This window comes from Schistocerca serialis, chromosome 7 (assembly GCF_023864345.2).
Source record: "Schistocerca serialis cubense isolate TAMUIC-IGC-003099 chromosome 7, iqSchSeri2.2, whole genome shotgun sequence".
In the NCBI taxonomy this organism is placed as follows: Eukaryota; Metazoa; Arthropoda; class Insecta; order Orthoptera; family Acrididae; genus Schistocerca; species Schistocerca serialis.
Window position 1 is genome coordinate 213,880,073 of NC_064644.1, and position 27,142 is coordinate 213,907,214.

Consider the following 27,142-nt stretch of genomic DNA (forward strand, 5'->3'; position numbering starts at 1 on the left):
ATACCTCTTGACTTAAAAAACGTTCTTTGAGGAGAGATCGGGACTGTACGGATAAATGTTTTCCATGTTTTTGGAGTCCTAAAGAAACACATTCGTGGTCGTCGTTTTGCTCCAGACAAGGAGATGCACGCCTGGGTGCAATCATGGTCCCATAGACAACTGCTAACATTTTTCCATGAAGCCAATGAGTACCTTGTTTCACAGGGGTATAATTAGATAAATAGCTATGGCGATTACTTTTAAAATAATAAACAGATTACTTTCTTTTTCTATCTGTCTCGTTTTAATTTGACTGCTCTTCATACCTGGTGTCTCTCATATGGGTCGTCAGCCGCTTTGTCTTTGGTGTTTCCACAGATATTTGCAATTGTGTTTTTGTCCAAACAAATCCTGCTTGTCACATATGTCATGCGATGCCCAATGTCGACGAAAAGTGTCTGTCTGTAAATCATTACAAACATAATTACTTTTACAAATAACTTCCGGGAATTCAGCCAGGTAACACTTTCAGCGACCGCCGATATTTCGGCGGGAGAACACCCCGCCATTTTCAAGGCAAACTGCAACGGACAGGCGGCGTACATGCAAATTTAATACCTCGGTTCTCCGACAGAAGCAGGAAAGATAACACACACACACACACACACACACACACACACTGAACACTAGTGCCACCAAAGATGACCAAAGTCAGAGCTATCGATAGTGAGACTACGAATTCGCAGGTGAGGCAGCATTGACTCTGTTCCTCTGTTTTTTGACAAGGGAGAGAGCCGGATTCCAAACAGAGTTTAAACAGAAACCTCCATCCCTGTTAACGAGATTGCTCGTTAATTTAATCTCAACTGCCTCCCTAATGACACTGTCCCAATAGCTGGACGTGCATGCCAATATCTCGGTGTTATTATATAACATGGGGTGACCAGTATCCAAGCAATGTTCGGCAATAGCAGATCTATTTGGCTGCTGTAATCGTGTGTGCCGTTTATGCTCAGTACATCTGTCCTCCACGGTCCTGATAGTTTGACCAATATATGCCATGCCGCAGCTACAAGGAATACGATATACACCCGCCTTACGCAGTCCAAGATCATCCTTAACGGAACTCAAAAGTGCTCTAATTTTAGATGGAGGTCGGAAAACACATTTCACATCGTATTTCCATAAAATACGACCGATCTTATTGGACGTGTTTCCTACGTAAGGCAAAAAGGCAGTTGACTCAGAATTATCATCAATCACCCGATGTATAGTTGGTCGATAGCGCAACGCACGTTCAATCTGTCTATCACTATAACCATTTTGACGAAATGTAACTTCAAGATGGGACAGCTCAGCTGGCAAAGTCTCAGCGTCAGAAATGACATGTTCCCTGTGTACCAAGGTACGAAGTACCCCTTCACGCTGAGCCGAATGGTGACAACTATTAGCTTGTAAGTACAGGTCGGTGTGAGTACGTTTCCTGTAGACTGCATGTCCCAATGATCCATCATCCTTCCTCCTAACCAACACGTCGAGAAAGGGAAGGCAACCATCCTCTTCCACTTCCATTGTAAAACGAATGTTCGGGTGGATCGAGTTCAGATGTTCTAGAAAGACATTCAAATTCTCCCTACCGTGAGGCCAAACAACGAAGGTATCGTCAACGTATCTAAAGAAACAGGCGGGTTTTAAAGGCGCCGACTCCAATGCACGTTCCTCGAAGTCTTCCATAAATAAATTTGCGATCACAGGAGACAACGGACTACCCATCACAACTCCATCTGTCTGCTCGTAATACTGGTCATTAAATAAAAAGTAAGTGGATGTCAACACATGCCTAAAGAGATTAGTTAAATCAGCACCAAACCTGGCTTCAATTAACCGCAACGAATCAGACAGAGGAACACGAGTGAAGAGAGAGACCATATTGAAACTCACTAAAATATCAGAGTCATTCAGCCTCAGTCCCTCCAAACGACGTAAAAAATCAGCTGAGTTCCTGATATGATGTTCACACCGTCCTACTTGTGGACTCAACAGAGAAGCAAGATGCTTGGATACACGATATGTCGGAGCGCCGATGTTACTCACTATAGGACGGAAAGGAATCCCTTCCTTATGAACCTTTGGAAGGCCATATAACCTAGGGGGAACGGCACTATAGGTGTTAAGCCTCTTGACTGTGTCCTGCGACAAACCACTATACTTCAGGAGGCTGTTGGTCTTTCTCTCAACACTTTTCGTGGGGTCAGCATCGATTCTGCGATACGTTGAATCAGATAGTAAACGTTGCATCTTATGTAAATAATCATGTTTATTTAAAAAACGGTGGCATTGCCCTTGTCAGTAGGTAAGATAACAATACTGGGATCAACTTTGAGAGAGCGTAAAGCAGCCCTCTCTGCTGCTGTTACATTACTCTTGGGTGGACGAGCCCTAGTCAAAATAGTTTGCAAACTGCCTGTTCAATTGAACTAATAAAATCAACTACCGGCAAATTCTTCGGAGTGGGTGCAAAATTTAAACCCTTCCCTAGCACGGCTAAGGTTGCGTCGTCAAAAGATTTCTCTGTGAGATTTATCACAGAACGTCGAGATATAACATCCGACTCCGCGCGATGAAAACGTTCAAACTTTGCCAAATGCCGGGCAGTAACGAGCTGTACTCCCAGTCAGCTTGGGTCCATGAGGCACCGTCCAACCAATCCCAAGTGAAATCAGACACTTCAGATGCAACCATTAAATGCTGAGCTGTCCCATCTTGAAGTTACATTTCATCAAAATGGTTATAGTGATAGACAGATTGAACGTGCGTTGCCCTATCGACCAACTGTACATCGGGTGATTGATGATAATTCTGAGTCAACACCTAAGTCTACTGCCTTTTTGCCTTACGTAGGAAACACGTCCAATAAGATCGGTCGTATTTTACGGAAATACAATGTGAAATGTGTTTTCCGACCTCCATCTAAAATTAGAGCACTTTTGAGTTCCGTTAAGGATGATCTTGGACTGTGTAAGGCGGGTGTATATCGTATTCCTTGTAGCTGCGGCATGGCATATATTGGTCAAACTATCAGGACTGTGGAGGACAGACGTACTGAGCATAAACGGCACACACGATTACAGCAGCCAAATAGATCTGCTATTGCCGAACATTGCTTGGATACTGGTCACCCCATGTTATATAATAACACCGAGATATTGGCATGCACATCCAGCTATTGGGACAGTGTCATTAGGGAGGCAGTTGAGATTAAATTAGCGAGCAACCTCGTTAACAGGGATGGAGGTTTCTGTTTCAACTCTGTTTGGAATCCGGCTCTCTCCCTTGTCAAAAAACAGAGGAACAGAGTCAATGCTGCCTCACCTGCGAATTCGTAGTCTCACTATCGATAGTTCTGACTTTGGTCATCTTTGGTGGCACTAGTGTTCAGTGTCTGTGTGTGTGTGTGTGTGTGTGTGTGTGTGTGTGTGTGTGTGTGTGTGTGTGTTTTATCTTTCCTGCTTCTGTCGGAGAACCGAGGTATTAAATTTGCATGTACGCCGCCTGTCCGTTGCAGTTTGCCTTGAAAATGGCGGGGTGTTCTCCCGCCGAAATATCGGCGGTCGCTGAAGGTGTTACCTGGCTGAATTCCCGGAAGTTATTTGAAAGTTATATATGCCAGGAGAAACTCAGGTCTCACATACTTACTTTTAAATCGGAATTGTGTGTGCACATTCGATAGAGTGGTGCCAGATTAGTCTATTGCGTTTTTCGTTTTATCGTGATGTATTAATAGGAACATAAAACGCAAAGAATAATAATAATTAACCATTGCTCCAGCAGCGACTGCTTGGCAGAGGCAGTCAGCACGGGCCAGGGTGGTGCTGTCGTTGCTGGAGTGCTGGTAATTCTTCGTGCTTTCTACATCCACATCCACATCCATACTCCGCAAGCCACCTGTCGGTGTGTGGCGGAGGGTACTTTGAGTACCTCTATCGGTTTTACTGTCCCTAATGACCATCTGCCCACAAGATGGACTGGAAGGAACTTAACCTTCTATCAGGCACTATTCTCGGACTCCTGGTTGGGTTGTTGTGGGGGAGGAGACCAGACAGCAAGGTCATCGGTCTCATCGGATTAGGGAAGCATGGGGAAGGAAGCCGGCCATGCCCTTTCAAAGGAACCATCCTGGCATTTGCCTGGAGCGATTTAGTGAAATCATGGAAAACCTAAATCAGGATGGCTGGACTCCTGGGTTCGGGCCTAATGAGCCTGACTGGCATAGATTTTGAAGTCACCTATTATCTCATATTTTCAACTTAAGTGCTCTAAACGTAATCAGTGGCTTTCGTGGAAATGTATAGAAACATATTGTATGAAAATGGATGTAAAAAAAAAACCTATTATTAAACACAAAAGAAATATAATATAAAGGCCCGAAATTTTGAAACGACCACTGAACAGTTACAATTTTCTCTACATAAAATTGGACTTCTTTGCACAAATTTACTATTTAATAATATTGAAGTCACTAGTTTGGTGCTGGTGTCTTTTACACACACTCAGAATTACCTGAAGAAACACACAGGCGCAGAGAGAAGCAAAGTTTTAGACCATATTTGCATGGGATAAACAGATCACATTGTGGTAGCTTTTATACTTATAGTCTGACATCCTTCTGTGACTCATTTCTGTACTGCAGGTGGTGCATCGACATTTCTTGGGATGTGGGAGAGGTGGTGATATCTCTGCCTTCTGTGGGGATAAATCTTCTTCATAGTACTTCTGTGTAACTCTCCAAGAACAAGTTGATGTGCCAGTGATTTTAGGTACACTCTTTTATGCAGTTTCTCCAGTTGATTTACAAGGTAAATACCTGGGAGTTGATAACACTCACATTCAACATTGTGAAAAAATGATCACTGGCAAGTGTTTGTGTTTCGGCTTGCTGTAAGTAGCACACATTTTATCTGTAGTATTAATGCCACCTTTTGTTGAATTGTAGAAAATTCCTACCTCTGGTTTATTTTTCTCCCTAGATTTGGGATCAATGGCATTTTCATGAAAAATTGAAGATACTATAATCTCATGTTCGTTTTGGCATGGTATATAAAAAACCAAAACCTTCCTATTACTAGAGTCAAACGTACTGCTGTATTGCTTCTTCCCTTTTATATTAACAAAATCTAATGGTAGTTGTCTTTTATTTTTTCTGACAGTTCCTATGTACGACAGGTTTTACTGTCATCAAACAGTCGATGGGGCCATAGTCAGAAAACCAGTTATCAGCAGTGATATTGCGACCAGATCCAAATACAGGCTTAGCCATTCTCTTGACAAGTTCTCGTGGTTTATTGCTGACACAGAAAGGACCTGTAGGCTGTAGTCCAACATAGATCTCCATGTTGACTGTGTATACCATTTTAGCATGAACAAGAGCAAAATATTTTATTCCATATTTATTTGGTTTTGAGGGTATGTACTGCCAGAAAACACATCTACAAAAACCTGGAAGCATCTTGTCTATTGTGATGTTATCCTCAGCGCAATAGTTTTTGACAATTTTCCGTGAACTTTTCGAAAACTTCACGTCAAATTTTCTGTTGGGCTCTGGTAGTCCAGTCGTCAAAACAAAGGCAATGTATCAGGCTCTTAAACCATTTGAGATTCATCATGAGATTGAATTTTTCAATGTTGTCTCTTTCAGTTCCCCAAAGTTCCTCCAGACTTTGACAAATCCCTCTGTATGCACCTGCTAGGTACAACAAGCCAATAAAAGCTCTTAGTTCAATTACAAATATAGAACTGAAACCTTTTATCTCTGTCAGAAATGATTCTTGATAGTCAATGTACTGGTTTATGTATTTGACAGTTGTCTCAAGAATATTGCCAGTGAGTAAATTATTCCAACATTTAGCTGCACTTTTAGTGTTCTTAGTGCTTCCTATGACTCAAGGAAAGGCGAGTGATAGTGTTGTAAGGTCCGATGTAATGTTTTTTCCCAGATGGCTTTTTGGCTCACATGGCCTTCTTATCTCTTCTCAGAAAAAAGTTTCTTGTTTCATTGTCTCTTCCTTCTTCATCTTTAGCAATATCCTCACCATCTTGGTCCGTTACAGAACTGCCTTCACATTCTTCCACCTCATCAATGTCACTCTCATCACCAAGATATTCATATAGCATGGGGTCTTCCTCATCATAGCAAACCAGGAAATCTTGTATTTCTTTGAGAAGATGTGTGTTAGACAAGTCACAATAATTCTGAGCCATGTGTGTGGAGAATCTGGAGTGTAAAAGAGAGAACACTAGAATAATTATGTATTCAGATGCAATGTGCCTGAAAGCCAGTACACTGTATATTTTCACAAATATTCAGAAAATCCACACTGTTACAATAACAACTCTAATGAAAAGGAACCAAAAATACATCCCTCCCTAAATGAAATTCAATCAAGTGCATTGATCTTGAGAGGACACTGACATCACATCTGCCCTCCATGAAGGTCATGCGAAAACTAATGGAGGGGGTTGTAAACAGCCCACGAAGATAGGAGAGTAGTAGTGGTGAGGAAAGGAATTTACAGAGCATCATGTGAGAATGAATAAATGTTGTATTATACTTTGAAACAGAACAAACATACATTAATAATTTGAGAAGTTTCTAAAAATGTCTCAGACAGAACTGGTAGGTTAAGGAATGGGGATATACGACACTATTAGATGTTCCACAGCGCAATTACATAACTATGGCCTCAGTTACAAACACTACAGGGTACTCAAAGTCCACAGCAAAGTAGTCCACAAGTAATTACATCCACAGATCATTTTTGCCAAACAATGGAAGCACCAGGTTGGAATATCAACAATAAAAGGAAAAAGACAGATTGTTACTCACTGTAAAGATGACACATTAAGTTGCAGACAGGCACAACAAATGAGTGTTACATGTTTAGGTTTCGACCAAAGCCTCCTTCATAAAAGGAAACTCACAGACTTCCAGTCACATAAGCAAGGACACATCACACACACATGACCTGCATCTCCAGTATTCTGGTCTGTGCTGCCAGAGATGATGTGTGTGTGTGTTTTTGTTTTTCTTTTCTGAAGGAGGCTTCATTGTTATGACTTGGATAAAATGTGTCGATGACACTAGAAACATCAGTTGGCAATACTTCATTGTGCAACAACTGTAAAAAATATGTATTCCATTTCTCTTTCCCACACCCATACATGAACATCTTAGTAATTTCCAGAATGAAATTTCACTCTGCAGTAGAGTGTGTGCTAATTTCATCTTAGTAATTGTTCACAAGCAGTGAGGTCATTTGAGTTCTGAGCAGAACACCGCAGTTTGGACAGAGAAGTGGCTAGTATTGTTTTACATTAAGAAAGGAAAAAACAACTAGCGGGTCTTTTTGCAAGATCTCAATTATTTTAGATTTGGTAGACCTGAAGATAAACAACCTAAAAGCAAACAAAATGAATAGTTGCAGAATGAGAATAAACAGAAACTGATTGCTAGAATTTTGCAAATGCTGCAGAAGCAGTCGTAGAGATGGTGGTGGTAGTAGTAGTAGTAGTAGTAGTAGTAGTGAAAGAAAGGAAAGTTGTCACTAAACTATTCAAATAAAAAGAGAGATATGATAGGGATACCCAAACAAAATAATCTGAGGTAGGAAACTGAAGGTCAGAAACTTCTCATTCTAAAAATGAACTGATTGTACAGCATTATTGGCTAGGAGGCCCCATCTGAGGTTGTTCAGCTACCTGGTGCAAGTATTTCTATTGTGCATCTTTGTGATGAAAATGAGGTGACGTGATTAGGACAACACAAACATCTTGTCCCCAACTTTGCAACCTAGGAGCAGCAATGGTGACTGCTAGCTACAACCTCACTCAGGTGCATTTTGATCTTGAATGAAGACTAAAGTTGAGAGAAACTCAAACTGCTTTACTGTTCACAACCACCAGGAACAAATAATACTTCATAAAATGAGAAACATAAAGAAGTAGTTTCAAAGAAGATGTCAGATGAGTCTGAACACTTTTCACCACTGATAGAATTGCAGACATCAGGAACATTTGAGGCCAATGTGATGGAAAGAGTGATAACAAACTGTACACCCCCTTAATTAGGCATGCTCTTGGGATGTGTGTGTAACAGTCTCAAACCAGTACCCATCATAGCCACAGGTACCTGCAGGCTAGTCTGTGCTACATCGCACAGACACCTCCGGCATACATTATAGGGCCCATGTGTGCCCCTACTACACATGTTCTAATTTTGTAATATTATAGTACTGTTCTGTAATTAAAGATAATCAGTATTATGTTCTTTTCGCATTATTTGTTATTTCCTATTGCATTATAGTTCAGCTAAACATTCCTTTCATTGGTTTCCTAGGACAATTCAATTTCATTTTGATGCAAGAGGCTTATAACTCAGCCTTATGGCAGGCTGCAGTGCACCGGTATACCAGTTAATCTAAAGGTTTGTGTTATGTATATAAATAAAACCAAAGAGTTACAAGGTACAGAATGAAAGCCTGTGGCAGTGTTCAAAATACAGTAAACATAAACTTAATGCTGACATGTATACAGGGTGAACATTAATAAAACCAACAAACTGCAGGGGCGGATTCCTCACCGGAAATGGAAGAAAAGGGTTCTAATGAACATGTGTCCAGAAATGTATCGTTGCTACAGTAGATGGTGCTGATGAATGATGGTTCCTCTGACCGCATGCTGTGTGTTCCATGTGTGATAGACACAGCATACTGTAAGCAGCAAAATGGTCTGCTATTCATGTCGCGATCAAGCCCAGATGATGATGGTGTACGGCCAAGCAGATGGAAATGGTCGAGAGACAGCACAGCTATACCAAAACAAGTACCCTCACAGACACCAACAACACCACACAAAATTTTGAGCCCTTTTTAGGCGTTTGTGTGATCATGGGTCCTTTCAGACAGATGAACTTGCAGGGAGATGGCGAACTGTGTGTACACTAGATTTGGAGGACCAGGTTCTACAGGATATTGAGACAAACCCTAGTACAGGCTCCACGCAAGTGGCCTGCCATCATGGTGTAAGCCAAAGTTCAATTATGTGAACACACAAATGCCCAAAAAGGGCTTGAAGTGTTGTGTGTGTGGTTGGTGTCTGTGAGGGTACTTGTTTTCATATAGCTGTGCTGTTTCTCAACCATTTCCATCTGCTTGGCCGTACACCATCATCTGGGCTTGATCCCGACATGAATACCAGACCATTTTGCTGCCTACAGTATGCTGTGTCAATCACACAGCCTGCATCACGTAAGAAATACATTTCATGTGGTCAGAGGAACTTTTATTTGTCAATGCCATCTATTGCGGCATTTCCGGACACACGTTCGGAGGACCTCTTTTTCCTCTATTTCCGGTCAGGAATCCATCCCTACAGTTTGTCTGTTTTATTAATGTTCACCCTGTGTAAGTGTTCTGTACCAACTGAACATGGGTGAAAAACTGAAAAGCAATTTGGCATAAATAAAATTATATAAAAAGTGGATAGTTGTTGTATATATTATAGAAATCTAAAATCATTCCTTCTGGACAATTCCTTCTATTTCATAGAGAATTCAGCTAAATGGTTGTAGTATGTGTATCTTAACAGATAAATATTTAAATTGTTCAATTTGTGCTACATTTGTAGCAGGAGTAGCGACAATATTGGGAAAAGGATAGATTGCTACTCACCTTAAGGATGATGCTTTGAATTACAGACAGGCATTAACTAAAAGACTGTTACACACTTAGTTTTCAGTCAAAGGGTGCTTCAGAAAAGCACATGGCATGTGCGCAAGCGCACACACACACACACACACACACACACACACACACACACAAAAGGCAAGCAAACACACAACAAGACGCGCATAACTACTGTCTCTGGCAGCTTGGAATGGACTGGCCCAATGTAACAGTCTTGTCATTAATGCCTGTCTGCAACTCAATGTATTATTTTTACCTTGAGTAGCAATCTATCCTTTCTTACTTTTCCTAATGTTGTTGATATTTCAGCATGGGGTTTCCACTGTTTCATTTTTATTCAGATTAAGCCACTGTGATATTTAGCAATTTGCAAATGACAAACATGCAGCCATACACATAAATAATCCAGAATACATACTCTGTGAACCAACTAGTGTGTCATCATTTTAATAGAAATCATGAAAATGATTTATGGTACATGCAACTAAGTATCATACTAAGTAATCAGATAGAAAACTGAATGCCTTTAGTATGTTCGCTGTATTTAAACATGCAGTTTATTTGTAGTTCATAGTACATCATACAATTATTTCCCTGATTTCTAATTTTTGAACTTCATGAATACAGCATACAAAGGTCTGAAATTGACCTCCAGACACTGAAATGTAATTATTGCCAATCTCTGATCTCACTGACCAAAAGCCAGAGTTAAATAAAATTATATGCACTTGGCAGACTTAACACTGAGCACTGCCATGCTACGCAAATAAGAGGGATGTTGAGCCAGAGCAAAAGAAATTTGAGTGAGGTACATTATCCCTTTGATAGTAACTATGAAGTGTTTGAACAAATGGATAAGTAGTTTTTTTGACTGGGCAGGGTTGGGGGGACCAAAACAGTGAGGTCATTGGTCCCACAATCTAAGGTGACAGAAACAACAAAAACAGCACAGTCCAGTGAATGGTAAAGGAAAATGGACAAACAAAAAAGCAAATGAATGTCAGCGCGGTAGGAAGAGTAAAGAACAGGAAAGGGGGGGGGGGGGGGGGAGGGAGGGCAAGGGTGAGAGCAGGGGGTGCCCCCAAAGGCACTATGCACAGTGTGAGGACCACCGCTGATCCATACTGATTCCCACACTATACCCTGATCATGACACAACAGGGACAACACCAGGGGAAGAAGACACAAGAAAAGGAGCAACAAAATAACACAAAAGACCAGACAAAATGATCGGAAAAGTTCTGGAAGGAAATTCAGGTAGATAAATCTGGGAGGATAAACCAGTTTCACGAAGAAAATCGAGGACTGATGTAACCATGCAAGGGTTGTCTGCTAACACCTGGGACAAGAAAGGTGGGAGGGCATATTTAGTGTGAAGCTAAAAGGTGTCAGTACTCCAGTAAAATATGGATCACCATGTGGGGGCCCCACAACTACAAGGAAGGGGGGGGGGGGGGGGAACAGTTCCTTATGGAGTAAAAATCATGGGTCAACCTGGTATGGCCAATAGGAAGACAGCATGGAAGATTCCTGCCAGTACACAAGGAGGGAATAACACCATGTGGTACCTTGATTGCATGAAGTTTATTAGATAGGTGGTTGGTCCCCCAAGAGTTGGCCCACAACTGAGAGAAAAGGAATCTGATGTGAAGCTGCAAATCTGCACCCAGAAGAGTCATGGAGGATGGGGTATAGGTGTCTGCCCCCAAAGCCAGATGATCAGCAAGCTCATTACCCAAGATACCCACATGGCCGGGAATCTAAAGGAGGTAAACCAACAAGCAGCATGGTCAAGATCAGAAAGAAGGTCATGGATGGCAGGGACTTAGGGGAGGTGGGAAAAGCACCAGAAGATAGCCCGAAGGCCATTCATCAAGTCTGTACATAACAAAATTTGGGAGGGGAGGACTGTTTAATAAATCAGAGGGCCTGAGAGATGGCCATCAGTTCAGCAGTAAATATGCCATATGTAGCAGGTAAAAGATGGTGTTCTGCGCCGACAGAGGACACGAAGGGATATCCCACTTGATAGGCAGATTTAGAGTCATTGGTGTAAAAAAAACAATAACATCCCAAGACTCCCATAAGAGTGACCAGAATAACAATGGAACACCACAAGAGCAATTGAGGCTTTTGTATCCAGAAGAGATTCCATCTGAATCAGGGGCAGAAGAAATAACCAATAGGGAGTGCTTGGGAGAGATGTGGGGAACAAGACAAAGAGGGAAAATAGAAATCATAGTGAAGAGAAGCAAGGCAGAGCCCAACTGGTAAACCCATCTGAGGACGGGCAGCATGCAGGTGATGTCCCGAAGCAGAATATAATGGATGAGTAGGAAAAGAGCAGATAATGACGGCATAGGAAACCAGGAGCTGGGATCGCTAAACCGAAAGCGGGGGGTGGGCAGGGGGGTTGGATCCCAGCAACAACCAGAAGACAATCAACAGGACTAATGTGGAAGGCACCAGTGGCTACATGGGTACCACAATGGTGGACTTGGTCCAAGAGAAGCAGTGTGGAAAGGGCAGTTGAGCCATAAGCTTGACAACCATAGTCCAGATAGGGCAGAACTAAGGACTGATAAAGATGGGGATCCATGCATTGAGTTTACAGGAAGATCCAATCTTCAGAAGGCAGATATGGAGCAATCAAGTAAGCTTGTTATCAAAAGGAGACCCAAGAAACATAACTGGGGGACAACTAACAAGTGTTAGCGTCTATGCAGAAAGCATGTAGGATGGCACGCTGGAGCTGTCGCTCCAAAGGGGCCACTGCGTGGGGACAGAAACCATCCACATACACCACAGGGATGACCAATGGTGCTACAGAAGCCACTGTGACAAGATGGTGTCATTGAGAAAAGGCCTGCCAAAATGTGGTAACCAATCAAAGCAGATGACTGATCGGAGACCGTCCGCCCCCCCCCCCCCCTGAAAGACACACTGGTGAGGATACAAAAGGTCCCAAGATTCAAGGACGCATCTGAGCTGTTGAGCTACCATGCATTCAAACAATTTGCATCAAGGGGTGATAGATAGCAATTGATTATGGACAGAATCAGGGCCAGGAGCAGAATCATAGGAAGAGGAAAGGGCCAGAAGAAGTTCCTATGTAGCAAAAGGTTCATTGCAGAATTCCATATGACTAAGGGTAAAAAGTAAGTGGGAAGCTTCAGCCCACTATTTCCAGAGGAGGGAGACAGCTGGATAGGAGGCTGATGCTAATGCATCTCAAAACAGGTTGCAAGGTGTTCCAAGTGAACTGATGGATCTATACAAAGGCCACACAGAAGGGCAAAGCCAGGGATGGAAGACTGCCATTGGCAGTCTTGGAAGGTATGAAACATAGCCCACACCTGTGATGAAGAGACAGAAGAACCCAGTTAGGAGACAAAGCATTTCCAACACAGCCACTTGCTCTGTTTGATTAAGTAATAGGCTTTGCTGTGAAGATGTTTAAAAGTAATAAGACCGATGGAGGGTGGGTGCTGCTTAAGGCATTGCAAGGCCTGATGGAAATCCCAGATGGTGATAGCAGTGGATGTGCTTCACCATGGGACTGGCTGGTGGTGAAAGGAGCCTTTCGGTTGGGGGATGGCAATACTGATATAATTGTATCAGACATGTCATGGATGACTTCATCAATACAACCTGACAAAGAAGGGGGAAACATGACCTGGGCAGTATATAGAGGCCATTCAGCATGATGGAAAGCACAACGAGTTAAACTGGCCTCAGGAGATGGGAGGGGAATAAGAAAACCAATGGAAAGTGGTCACTATCAAAGAGATCATTGTGTGGTAACCAGTTTAATGAAGGGTGAAGAGGAAGGGAAGTGAGCAAAAGATCTATGGCAAATAAAGTGCCATAAGCAGCACTGAAATGGGTGGGGGACTCATCATTAAGACGGCACTGGTTGTGGTCTGAAAGAAACTGGTCTATGAAGAGACTCCCACTAGACAGAAAAGCACTTCTTCACAAGGGGGGATGGGCATTAAAATCCCCAAGGAGGAGGAAGGGAGAGCGTAGTTGCTGAAGGAGGGAAGTTAGTGCAGCGGAGGGACATAGAGATTGCAAATCATGACTGCGGAGTCCAAGTGGATGCACGCAACAGCTGATTCCAGTATGGTATGAAGAGGGGGCCCATATACTAATAAGCCCATACTGACCAACGTGCAGATGCCACAAGTTCCAGCAGAAAGCATGGAACCCATGAAGAGTTGGTGAGTTAGCACCAGTAGAATGATATTCCTGGTTAATGAGACAGGCTATGGGGTAAAAAGGAAATAAGGGATTGCAACTCCAGAAGGTGGTGGTAGTATCTGTTACAATTCCATTGAATAAGTACAGAATGGGGATTCAGATGGGAGACAAATGGGCTGAAACCCATCAAACCACCAGGCTACTATCTGTTACCAACAAGGATGGTGTGACATCCATAAACAAGAGGTCTGACTCAGGTTGTGAGGGGAGAGTCAGCAGCTCCGAGGCCACTGGAGGGGACTTGTCCTGGAACCTATGTTTCTTCTTCTTCTTCTCTTTTGTAGGTCGAGGAGGGCAGGGCCTGGAGAGAGCAGGCTTCAGTGAGATCTGGCTCAGAGAGAGAATGGGCAACTTAGGGGCACACAGACTGTGGGTATGACAGCTGACTTGTGGCAGCAGGCCTCCGGTCCAAGAGATGCTGGGGTATGGGATCCCAGGGGGGGGCACCAGCAGGTGCTGAAGAAGGCAGACACTTGTCCGGCCGGGAAGGGGGAACAACACCCAGAGGGGAGAGAGTTTGGGAGCTACAGGGAAAGGGGAGAGGAGAGTGTGGTGAAACTGGGGCAAGGAGGAGGGAGGAAACAGAAAGGGAATAAGAGAGACAAAATTAGATGCCACAGACACAGGGGGAAGACGGTCATATTTCTGGCAAGTCTTATTGTGGGATAAATGACTCCTATATCTTCCTTTCTTTCTAATTAATCCAATGAGCATGTAAAGTGGTGGACATGACAATTAACACACACGGATGGTGGAATGCCAGGAGCTTCCCTCATTCACTGCATACTGCTGTACAGAGGAAAGATATGTGCCTGAAATGTAAACACTGAAAACACCTCATGGGTGGCAGGATGTATGGCTTCACATAACACCAAAAACACACAATCTTGACCTCATCTGGGAGAATACCCCCTCAAATGCCAGAATAAAGGCACTGCTATCAATGGGATTGTCCTTATGGACTTTCTGAACATGCTGAACAGAAAGAATGCCCTGCCAGTCCAGATTGGCCTGGAGTTCCTCACCAATTTGAAGGATGAAGCCCCCATGAAAAAGTCTCCTGGTACCAATTCAAAGAGTGGTGAGGAGTCATGGGCTCCGGGAGATCATCAGGATGGTCGAAGGCAAGAATATAAGTTGTTATGCAACACAGATTAAACGATAAGTGTTCTGGTTAGATGTGGGGGAGAATGAGAGATTAAATTAAATAGGAATGATTCTTTGGCAGCTCACAATGAAAGTAAGTAAGGAATATCAGGATTTCACATCCTGTTTCACTATGGAGTATTTAGATATAGAGCACAAAATTGGGCAAAGTTATGGCAGGAAATGGGGCACTCCTTTTCAAAGCAACCATTCTTATATTCAGATTTAGTGATGTAGAGAAATTATGGAAAACTAAAATCTGAATGACTGGATAAGGATTTAAGCAATGCCCCTCTTAAATGTGAGTCTAGGATCTTAGACATTTTGCCCCATTGTTCAGCTAGTAAATAACATTTGTTAAGTGGTTAGAGATAAAGTTGGTACAAGATGCAACTCTTGGAGATAGTACCCTATTTCCTACAGCTCCTGAGCAACAAAGGTATATCTCAACAATAGCTTCATTTAAGTGATAAGTGGTTTTATGGAAGAGAAAGTTGATCCAAATTAAACTTTGCAGTAAACCTGAAAAGAGAGAATCTGAGAAGCATCCTATGTGACTAGTATGCAGAAGAAATATGTGCCATGACTATATTGATAACAGGGATTTTATGAAATTTCTTTTTGGGACTAGCGACGAGGGTGGAAATATGGCGAGGATTGAGTAGATTATAACAACGTCAAAGTAATAGTCACTAACATCTAGATGTTAACAGTACAAATTTTACAGCAACAACTACTCAGAGAATGAGTTTGGTGACATGTTCTGTCATGTTATTTTTATCATATCACTCTGCTCCCTCAGATGCTAGTTATCACAGTCAGTTGCAACTTTTTGAATTAATTTACAGTGTTTATTTTGTTACATTCTGTAGTGTGTTTATAATGTGTAACACAGTGTTGGAGCATAGCAATGAAAGTTCACAGAGAAGTGATAAAGCTGTTACTATCCTGAAAAGTGAACTCAATACTGAATGTTAAAAAGATCTGTATGAAAAATTCAGAACAGAACCATAAAATTGTTGCTGCCAACAGCCATACTGCACACAAACACACACATATAATAGAAAACTGACACCATTTCCCCCTTCCATTCTGTAATTGGTCATGTGTCAACCTCTTTGTTAATCTCACCCACCTGTAGAAAGCAAGACCTACAATAAAGAAAAGGGAAGAATTTGGCAGAATTGATGTCAGCACAAGAATGTTTTTCACAAAAGCAAAATATATAACTTGATTTGTAGTGCATCTTCTAAATGACTGTGGTTTAATTAAAATAATTTGCTGATTGATAACTTAACATGGAGGAGCAGTGTTACCAGATACCATGTATATGTGCTCATAAATATACAGGTAGATACACAGCAAATAAAAGCCTGAACATTGCACTAATAATTGTGGTATAATGATAACTTGTAGATGTCAGTTGAATAACTAATATGTCAATCAGAAAGGTATTTTGGTGAGCCATATGATACGTTCAGTAAATAGTTGCAAAATACGTTTTAGCATAAAGTGAAAATCTTTGTCATTTTCAGAACGGAGCTATGGCCTGCACTTCTGGAGCCTTTCACTCTCTGTCTTACTCATTGTGGTTGTCACAATAATATTAATCACAGTGTACCTTGCTGATGGAAAGGCAGCAGTTCTGCTTGGAGTATTTATTCCCCTTCTTGTTGTTACTGGTGTTGTCATTGCATTGCTCTGGCGACGCCAAAGGCAAACTGTTATTGTCCGGCAGAGGAGCGGGCCACAGGAAGTAACTACGGTAAGACACCACCTGTTCACAACTGTTCTGTTCAGTAAACAGCTGTAGTATGACAAATACAACTACTGTAATTACAAATATTCATAGGTCTAAATTAGTTAAAATTTAAAAGGCATGGATGCTGTTCATGGATAAAGCATTTCAAGGTAATGTAAGCTGATGTCTGTCTGTTCCCTTTTAGTGAATATTACCTTCCACTTCTAAATTTCATCAGTATTATGAGAAGTAGTCTAAAAGTTTTAATTATCTCCTCACAAAATACATTGTGGTGTAGAAGTTTTGATGTGTACCACAACCGCAGACATCTACATGTAAATAAACAAAAAATTAATTTTGCAACTTTTTTTTCAACGTATCTCTCGTAATACTGCAACTGTACTTTGAGCACTAAAACACTATAATCTAGCAGATCAAATACTTACAGAATTAATCTGGTGTTCAGAATACACTCAACTCAAAAAATAATGCACCATATAATTGAACACTAGCTTCTTAACAATTTTGTCAGCCTGAAGTGTACCCAGTGACTGACTAGCGGTATTTTAAATTCGTACCATTAGTCATTTTACAATTCCAAATATTTTATTCATGGAACTAGAACATCTCAAAACAACATTCTTAAATAGTTCTTTGAAGACCTTTTGGACACAGGTCTCCAGCCTAAAACCACAGTATGATGCACAGTGTTCAGTGTACTTGTTAACCGCCCTATTAGTTCCTCGCTGTCACCTCTCACATGCTCAGGAGTCTCTGAAACATATAAACTCCACAAGCATCAGCTTTCTAAAAGGCTAACAACATTTTTTTAATGATTTGATTTGTCATTAATACATAAATATTACTGTACCACATCAAGCCACACCCGATTATATACAGCTATGACATCATAGGTTCTGGTCTTTGTGTCATATTTCTCACACATGATTTTGTACGCAAGATTTTGTACGATAAGAGATGTCACAAACATAATGATAATTAAAAAATATCTCTGACCACCATGAGCATGGAGCTAACAGAAATGTTTTAAGTATACAAAATGGATATAGAAATTGCAAATGTTTTACCTCAATTGAGAATACACTATTAGTTGTTATAGAAGACTGAGAATTAAACTTATTTATATGCTTGATGAGTTTAAAGCTCTCATCTGCTGATATTGTAGGCAGAATTACAGTGTAGTAAGAAATACTGACTGAAGTGGCACAGTAGTTTATGATGCAGGACTCATAGAGGTGGTAACATAAAATCCATCATCTAAATAATCAACATATATCTAGTTGGTATGCTCAATACCATAGCCAGATATGGCAAGAATTATCCATGGAATATAAAAACAATGAACAAAAGTTAATTTTCCAATTCATTTCATGGCGAATAAGTAGAAATAAGAATTAGGTGCACCATTGTCAGATCTGAAAATAATTCCTTGTGCTATTCCAATTTCATGTTTGTAGATATTTTGTTTGTTTAACTGCACTATCCCATTACTTGGTAGAAAATCATGAATATGTGTGTTAACTGTTCTTTTGTGTGTTCAAATAAAAGCAGCTGGAATTTTTCTTACAGCAGCTTCCCTCATTTGAAATTATCTGTGTTGGTGTTGCGGTCATCAGTCCACAGATGGGTTTGATGCAGCTCTCCCTGCTGCTCCATCCTGTGCAAGCCTCTTCATCTCTGAATAACTACTGCAACCTACATGATTCTGAATCTGCTTACTGTATTCATCTGCTTACTGTATTCATCTACGATTGTTACCCTTCGCTCTTCCCTCCAGTACAAAATTGGTAATCCCTTGATGCCTGAGAATGAGTCCTGCCAACTGATCACGTCTTCTAGCCAAGTTGTGCCACAAATTCCTCTCCTCCCCAATTCTATTCAGTACCTCCTCATTAGATACATGATCTACCCATCTAATTTTCAGCATTATTCTGTAGCACCACATTTCAAAAGCTTCTATTCTCTTCTTGTCTAAACTGTTTATCATCCATCTTTCACTTCCATTCATGGTTACACTCCATACAAATACTTTCAGAAAAGATTTCTTGACACTTAAATCTATACTCGATGTTAACAAATTTCTCTTCCTCAGAAACGCCTTCCTTGCCATAGCCAGTCTACATTTTATATCTTCTCTACTGTGACCATCATCAGTTATTTTGCTCCCCAAATAACAAAACTTGTTTACTACTTTAAATGTCACATTTCCTAATCTAATACCCTCAGCATCACCTGATTTAATCTGACTACATTCCATTATCCTCATTTTGCTTTTGGTGATTTTCATCTTATATCCTCCTTTCATGACATCGTCCATTCTGTTACCGAGCGAGGTGGCGCAGTGGTAGCACACTGGACTCGCATTCGGGAGGACGACGGTTCAATCCCGTCTCCAGCCATCCTTATTTAGGTTTTCCGTGATTTCCCTAAATCGTTTCAGGCAAATGCCGGGATGGTTCCTTTGAAAGGGCACGGCCGATTTCCTTCCCAATCCTTCCCTAACCCGAGCTTGCGCTCCGTCTCTAATGACCTCGTTGTCGACGGGACGGTAAACACTAACCTAACCTAACCATTCTGTTCAGCTGCTCTTCCAGGTGCTTTGCTGTCTCTGATAGAATTACAATGTCGTTGACAAACCTCAAAGTTTTTATTTCTTCTCCATGGATTTTAATTCCTACTCCAAAATTTTCTTTTGTTTCCTTCACTGGTTGCTCAATATACAGATGGAATGTCAGGGATAGGCTACAACCCTGTCTCACTCCCTTCTCAATCACTACTTCCGTTTCACACCCCTTGACTCTTATGACTGCCATCTGGTTTCTGTACAAACTGTAAATAGCCTTTTGCGCCCTGTATTTTACCCCTGCCACCTTCATAATTTGAAAGAGAGTATTCCAGTCAACACTGCCAAAAGCTTTCTCTAAGTCTACAAATGCTAGAAACATAGGTTTGTGTTTCCTTAACCTATCTTGTACGATAAGTCATAGGGTCAGTATTGCCTTGTTTGTTCCAACATTTCTACGGAATCCAAACTTCCTTGAGGTTGGCTTTTACCAGTTTTTCCATTTGTCCGTAAGGAATTCATGTTAGTACTTTGCAACGGTGACTTATTAAACTGATAGTTTGTTAATTTTCATGTCTGTCAACACGTGCTTTCTTTGTGATTGGTATTATTATATTGTTTTTGAAGACTGAGGGTGTTTCACCTGTCTCATACATCTTGCTCACCATATGGAAGAGTTTTGTCATGGCTGGCTCTCCCAAGGCTATCAGTAGTTCTAATGGAATGATGTCTACTCCCAGGGCCTTGTTTCGACTTAGGTCTTTTAGTGCTCTGTCAAATTATTCATGCAGTGTCATATCTCCCATTTCATCTTCATCTACGTCCTCTTCCATTTCCATAATATTGCCATCAAGTACCTCACCCTTGTACAGACCCTCTATATACTCCTTCCACCTTTCTGCTTTCCCTTCTTTGCTTAGGATGGGTTTTCCACCTCAGCTCTCGATATTCATGCAGGTGGTTTTCTTTTTTTCAAAGGTCTCTTTAATTTTCTTGTAGGCAGTATCTATCTTACCCCTAGTGATACATGCTTCTATATCCTCACATTTGTCCTCCAGCTATCCCGATTAGCCATTTTGCACTTTCTGTCAATGTCATTTTTTAGTTTTTGTATTCCTTTTCACCTGCTTCATTTACTGCATTCTTATATTTTCTCCTTTCATCAATTAAATTCAATATCTCTTCTGTTAGCCAAGGATTTCTACTAGCCCTTGTCTTTTTACCTACTTGATCTTCTGCTGCCTTCACTATTTCATCATTCAAAGCTACCCATTCTTCTTCTTCTGTATTTCTTTCCGCTGTTCTTGTCAATCATTCCCTAATACTCTCTCTGAAACTCTCTACAACCTCTGGTTCTTTCAGTTTATCCAGGTCCCATTTCTTTAAATTCCTAACATTTTGCAATGTCTTCAATTTTAATCTACAGCTCATAACCAATAAATTGTGGTCAGAGTCCACATCTGCCCCTGGAAATGTTTTACAATTTAAAACCTGGTTCCTAAATCTCTTGTCTTACCATTATATAATCTATCTGAAACCTACCGATGTCTCCAGGTCTCTTCCATGTATACAACCTTCTTTCACGATTCTTAAACCAAGTGTTAGCCATGATTAAGTTATGCGGCTTCGCCTTTCATTCTTTACCCCCAGTCCACATTCACCTACTTCCATTCACTCCCTTCCTTTTCCCCTACAATCACATTCAAGTCCCCCTTGACTACTAAATTTTCGTCTCCCTTAACTATCTAAATGATTTCTTTTATCACATATAGATTTCCTCAATCTCTTTCATCATCTGCAGAGCTAGTTGGCATATAAACTTGTACTACTGTGGTAGGAGTGGGCTTTGTGTCTATCTTAGCTACAATAATGCATTCACTATGCTGCTCATAGTAGCTTATCCACATTCCTATTTTTTTATTCATTATTAAATCCACTCCTGCATTACCATTATTTGATTTTGTATTTATAACCCCCTATTGACCTGACCAGAAGTCTTGTTCCTCTGCCACTGAACTTCACTAATTCCCACTATATCCATTTCCCTTTTTATATTTTGTAACCTACCTGCCTGATTAAGGGATCTGACATTCCACACTCCGATCCGTAGAACACCAATTTTGTTCCTCCTGATAATAAACATCCTCCTGAGTAGTCCCCGCCTGGAGATCCAAATGGGGGATTATTTTACCTCCAGAATATTTTACCCAAGAGGACACCATCATCATTTAACCATACAGTAAAGCTGCATGCCCTCGGGAAACACTACAGCTGCAGTTTCCCCTTGCTTTCAGCCATTCACAATACCAGCACAGCAAGGCTGTTTTGGTTGATGTTACAAGGCCAGATCAGTCAATAATCCAGGCTGTTGCCCCTGCAGCTACTGAAAAGTTTGCAAACCCTCTTCAGAGACCACATGTTTGTCTGGCCTCTCAACAGATACCCCTCCGTTGTGGTTGCACGTACAGTACAGCTGTCTGTATCGCTGAGGCACGCAAGCCTCCCCACTAATGGCAAGGTCCATGGCTTGTGGGAAATCTGTGCCTCTTTTATTTTTATTTTTTTTAAAAAAGTAATATTACTAAAATAAGACAGCGATTACATAAACTTCTGTTTTTCTGCTCTGAAATAAGTGTGCATATCTTTTTATGCAATCAATTCCAACCAAAGTTCAAAGCTATGAAAAGCACCCATTTTATTCAGTTTCCTGCACCTTGTTCTGTGCCCTGCAGAAACAAATATTTCCTACCTCCCCTGCCTGCCCTCCTACAGTTTACCTTTCCAGCTCCCGACATCTTCACAAACTTTTCCTTTTTTTCCCTACTCCTGAACATAACCTTTATATAAGCTGCATATCTCTATTTCCAACATACTATGAACAAATGCTCCACTCACACCTGCTACATAACCCCAGACTTAGGTATCTGACTTACCTGAGCACTTTTTTCCCCCACACCAATGGTTAATACAAGTTTATTTTCCACTTCCACTCTCTCCCATTATGTTACAATAAGCGCTACACTGATGAGCCAAAACATTATGACCACTGCCAACCATGAGGCTGAGTGCCTCCTGGTGGTGTTGCAGGCATTTGAGGTAGTAAGGAAAGAATGTAAGAGATGAATGGCCAGTCATTATAGTGAAGAAACGGGTAGCAAATGTGGAAATCCACTGATTTAAGCAGTTTTGGCAAAGGACACATTGTTGTGGTGCTATAGCTGGAAATGAGAATCTCTGAAATTGCAAAGTCGGTCACCTGTTGGCTTACTACTGTTGTCAGCAACTATGGAAAGTGGTTGAAGAATGGTGAAGTAACGAGTAGGTCATATGGCATTGAAAAATCATGTCTCATCACAAAACAGAGGTCAGAGGATCCCCCACTGTGTAATCCATGATAGGCAACGATTTGTGGCAGATCTGATGACAGAGTACAATGTTGGTGCAAGCGCAAGTGTTTCAGAGCACACCATTCATAAGCCATTGTTGAAGATGGAGCCCCACGTCACTACCCTTACATGTTTCTGTGTTGACCCAGCTACATCACCAGTTATGACTGCAGTGGGCAGAAGATCACAGAGTTTCCACTGTAGATCAATAGAAATGTGTCACCTGTCCAATGAATCATATTTCTTGTTACACTAGGTCAATGGTTGGTTCCTTACATGCCATCATCCAGGTGAGTGGCTGTGTGAAACGTGCACAGCGCCACAGATGCAGGCCGGTGATGGTAGAATTATGCTATGGGGTACATTGAGTTGGGCATTTATGGAATCTGTGGTGCTCATCGAAGACATCATGTCAGCTGTGAACTACTTGAACAGTATTGCGGACCACCGGCATCGCTTCATGCTTGAAGTCTCACCCTGTACCAATGACATCTTACGGCACGATAACTGTCTATGTCACATGGTCAGAATTGTGTTACAGTGATTTGAGAGGTGTTATAGCGAACTCACATTGATGTCTTGCCCAGCAAATGTGCCTGATCTGCACCCACTGGGACACATATCGGGCATCAGCTGCATGGCCGTAAACCACCATCCCGTAATTTGCAGGAATTGTTTGACATGTGCTTAGACATCTGGTGCCACATATTTTTGGAATTGTGTCAAGGACTTGTAGAGTCCATGCCAAGCATAATCTCTGTTGTACTGTGTCTGAAAAGTGGAACAACACACTATTACACAGGTAACGTTTTGGCTCACTGGTGTATTACTTTTGGACCCTTGCACCTTCCACCTGTACCACTATAGGAAAATTTCCCTACTCCTAACCAAAAGTCACTCTCAAACAATGTTTTATGTTGCTATCTAGTACGCCATGGGTTAAAAAGAATTTCAGGAACAATAGTTCTAGATAGGGACTGAAAAAGCCGGAGCTCAAATACTTAATTGTAATGAATCCCACAGACAGTCATGATCCCCATTTGCTCCTTTCCTGCAACCAACGGCAAACAACTGCTGTAAAGATATTTGGAGAAACTCAAGGGTATTCCTGAAAAATGAGATTTTTTCCTCTTTAACTAACTAGCCAATTGCCTGCCTCCCTTGCAAGCCATCTTAATTGTCTTCTCAGAATTAGAATTGAAAATATCTTGTGAAGAAACATTTGTGTGATAGCAACGAAATAGATGGGCCCTGGAACATTTGAGCTTGTGCAGTGCAATTTGGTGACTGTAATGCGGAGAAGTGGACCGGGAGTGGTGCAGGATAGAGGAAGTGGAGACTGTTGGATAGAGGTTGTGGGTGCAGTGGGTTAGTGGAGATTGAGGGCAGGAGGATTTTCGGAACAAAGGTTGTGCTGCAAGGATAACTTCCAGCTATGTAGTTCAGAAAAGTTGGTGCTGGGGGAGGAGGATTCAGATGCAAGGGCTGTGAAGCAGACGTTGAACTCGATCACGTTGTGCTTGGCAGCATGTTCCATCACTAGGTGGTCAACTCTGCTCTTGGCCACAATTTGGCAGTGGTCATTCATTCTGGTAGACAGCTGGCTGCTTTCGCAGGTGTAATTACCTCTGATAGGATAGAACAGGGCGGGACAGACATGTGACAGCACTAGTGTAGGGTGTGCTGGGAGGGTGAATCAGACAGGTTTCACATCTGTGACTTCCACAGGAATATGACCAGTGGCATTGAGTTGGGAGTGGGAGTGGCATAGGGATGGACCAGGATGTTGTTTAGGTTGGATTGGCAGCAGAATACCACCCTAGGAGAGGTGGGAAGGATTATGGTTAGGATGTCTTCCAGGTTCAATGATCATGATCATAAAGCACTGCACAAGCTTGCCACCTCTGGTGCCTGCTGTGTCACACATTCCTTGCCCTTGTACTTGCTGCCTCCATTCCCCCCCCCCACACACACCTGCTGCCTCCCTTCAGGCCATCCACCACACCCCTCCCTCCTGCTCCCTGTCTCTTTTCTCTGATCTATCTCCTTTACTCCTATTATTTACTTTTCGTCAGAACTTTCCTTACCATATTTATGGTGAGTTGTGACAGTCACAGTCATTGTTTATTTTGAGAACATGCGGCAGTGCTAGTGCTCATATGAACGAGATTTATTGATCCCCTGTATTTGTATTTTGCTTCTTTTAAAAGTGTCACAGTTTAAGAATTACCAATACCTTTAGTGTAACATGAGGGTAGTCATAAAGTTTTAATTGTCAGCCGAAAAAAAAGTATATAATTAATATTTTGGTTATTTGCATGTATATATCTGCAGTCTTGCTACACATTAAAATCCCCATGCTGTATCACATTGGTAGAGTAGCCAAAACAAAATAGTGCAGCATGTTGATAATGAGGATTATTGTGGGACAGTTCTTATCCTGAAGTTGAAGGTGACAACACTGCAGCAGTTGATGCTGAGATGGTGGAAGTGTACAGCAGAAATGAATCATCAAATGACACAGTGGTTGGGCGGTGCATATACTTTTAGTGAGCTCAAACAAGTCTGAAAGATGAAGAATAAAATGGTACTCTATATATTGGTCAAACACTGGTAATCACAGCAGAAATGGTGGCCCTGATGCTCAAAGATCACTTTATCACAATCAAGGTGATAATGGAAAAAGTGGAAATGAGTCATGGATCAGTTTTCGGCATCTCGCACAATGTGCTGAATGTTCCACAACTGCTTGCTGACACCCACTCAAAAACCCTTCCGAAAAGAGATGGCACTGGAAATATTGAATCTGTGTCAGGCCAATCCAGATGACTTCCTCAGTTGTTTATTAACCTTATATGAAATCATGCAAGGTAATACAGAGTGACTTTTGGTAATCTGTCAAGACAAAGCATTACAGGAATTTGTTCAATGGTTTTTTTTTGTTCCACATAATCATCCCACTTCATTCTGCACAGGATACAGTTACACACACTCCTTCTTTGGGATATCAAATTCTCCCCCCCCCCCCCCCCTCTTTTCCTTCTCACATGGCATCCAGTGACTTCTTCCTCTTTTCTTGGATGAAGAAATCATTGTGTCATAGGCATTCATGAATTGATTTGCATGGTGAAATGATTTCTGAATAGCCAAAATGCTGACTTGCGCAACCATATTTTTTGCCAAGTCATTCATCATTGGAGAATGTATGTCACACTGAAGGATGTACCTGTAGAGAAGAACTAAGACCATCAACAGTGTTTCATATTCACAATTTATTTATTTTTAGGTGATAATTATAACTTTATGACTATTCCTCACATTTCTAAGACACCTTCTAGGACTGTTGTGCCATATCCGTTAAATCACAGCACATCATTAGTTCAATTTTGTGTCGAAAGAAGTTCAAGTTAAATTGCATACTCACTATCTGTGTTGCCATCCCTTAACTTTTTCACTTGCTGAGCTACTAAGTCTCAAAAATGAATTGTCTTTTACAACCCACAACTTCTTTACAACTTGATTCTCGGTCGAGTCACGTATTACCCTACTACTAAAGCTGAGTAGATTTTATTTTCCTATAGTAGTATCTTTGTGAAAATTGCCACAATCCCTCTACCTCTTGTTTTTAGTTCTTTCCCAATCTAGACACAATGCCTTCCTTGTAATATTTAATAGCAGCATCATTAGTAGTTATTTCATCAAAAAGTAAACTCTGTGACCATTTATAAACTTACATGTTTCATAAGTAATAAAATTCACAGAATACTGGTTAATTCCACTTTTCTTTCAGGTGCCTCCAGCAGATCCACAAGAGCCCACTGCTCCTCCACCCTCTGCAAGATCATCCTGGAGACCATGGCGGCGAATGTCCAATTCGAGCAGCAGCCATTCTTGGATGATATGGCGCAAAACACAATATAATGATGTTCCTACCTCTCCACCTTCCAGTGCATAACTCAGTTTCAGCAGGAAAGAACATGCCTTAATTTATACACGTTTATATAAATTCATATATTTTTAATAAATTATTTACCTTTAATAAACAAATATACAACTCAGAAACTGCTGTTCCAATCAAGACAAGTGTGACCAAGAAAGGCTGTTCATGCTTATGCACATATTCACAACAACAGTCTGCAAGGTTTAGACTGCCTAAACTCACTACCCACCAGCTTGCTACTGCATGTTGCAAGGAACTAAAGACAAATCTGTATCCACGCTTGAAAGTGCATTCGATAATGTTACATGAATTCTACCGATACAAGCCAAAGCGTTCACTCACAGTTAAGGTTTCAACTGATGA

The 27,142-nt window shown here is 41.3% G+C and overlaps 1 protein-coding gene across 1 annotated transcript in view; it reads left to right on the forward strand.

Annotated features, from left to right (window-relative positions):
• LOC126412397 (uncharacterized) overlaps nucleotides 1-26,901 on the forward strand; it is a 72,932-nt gene extending 46,031 nt beyond the window's left edge. The window contains exons 2-3 of the mRNA XM_050081974.1: nucleotides 16,664-16,893; nucleotides 26,630-26,901. Coding sequence (XP_049937931.1) covers nucleotides 16,664-16,893; nucleotides 26,630-26,794 — 395 coding nt within the window. The 3' untranslated portion in view covers nucleotides 26,795-26,901. The remainder of the gene's footprint in view (nucleotides 1-16,663; nucleotides 16,894-26,629) is intronic.
• Nucleotides 26,902-27,142: the final 241 nt, after the last annotated feature.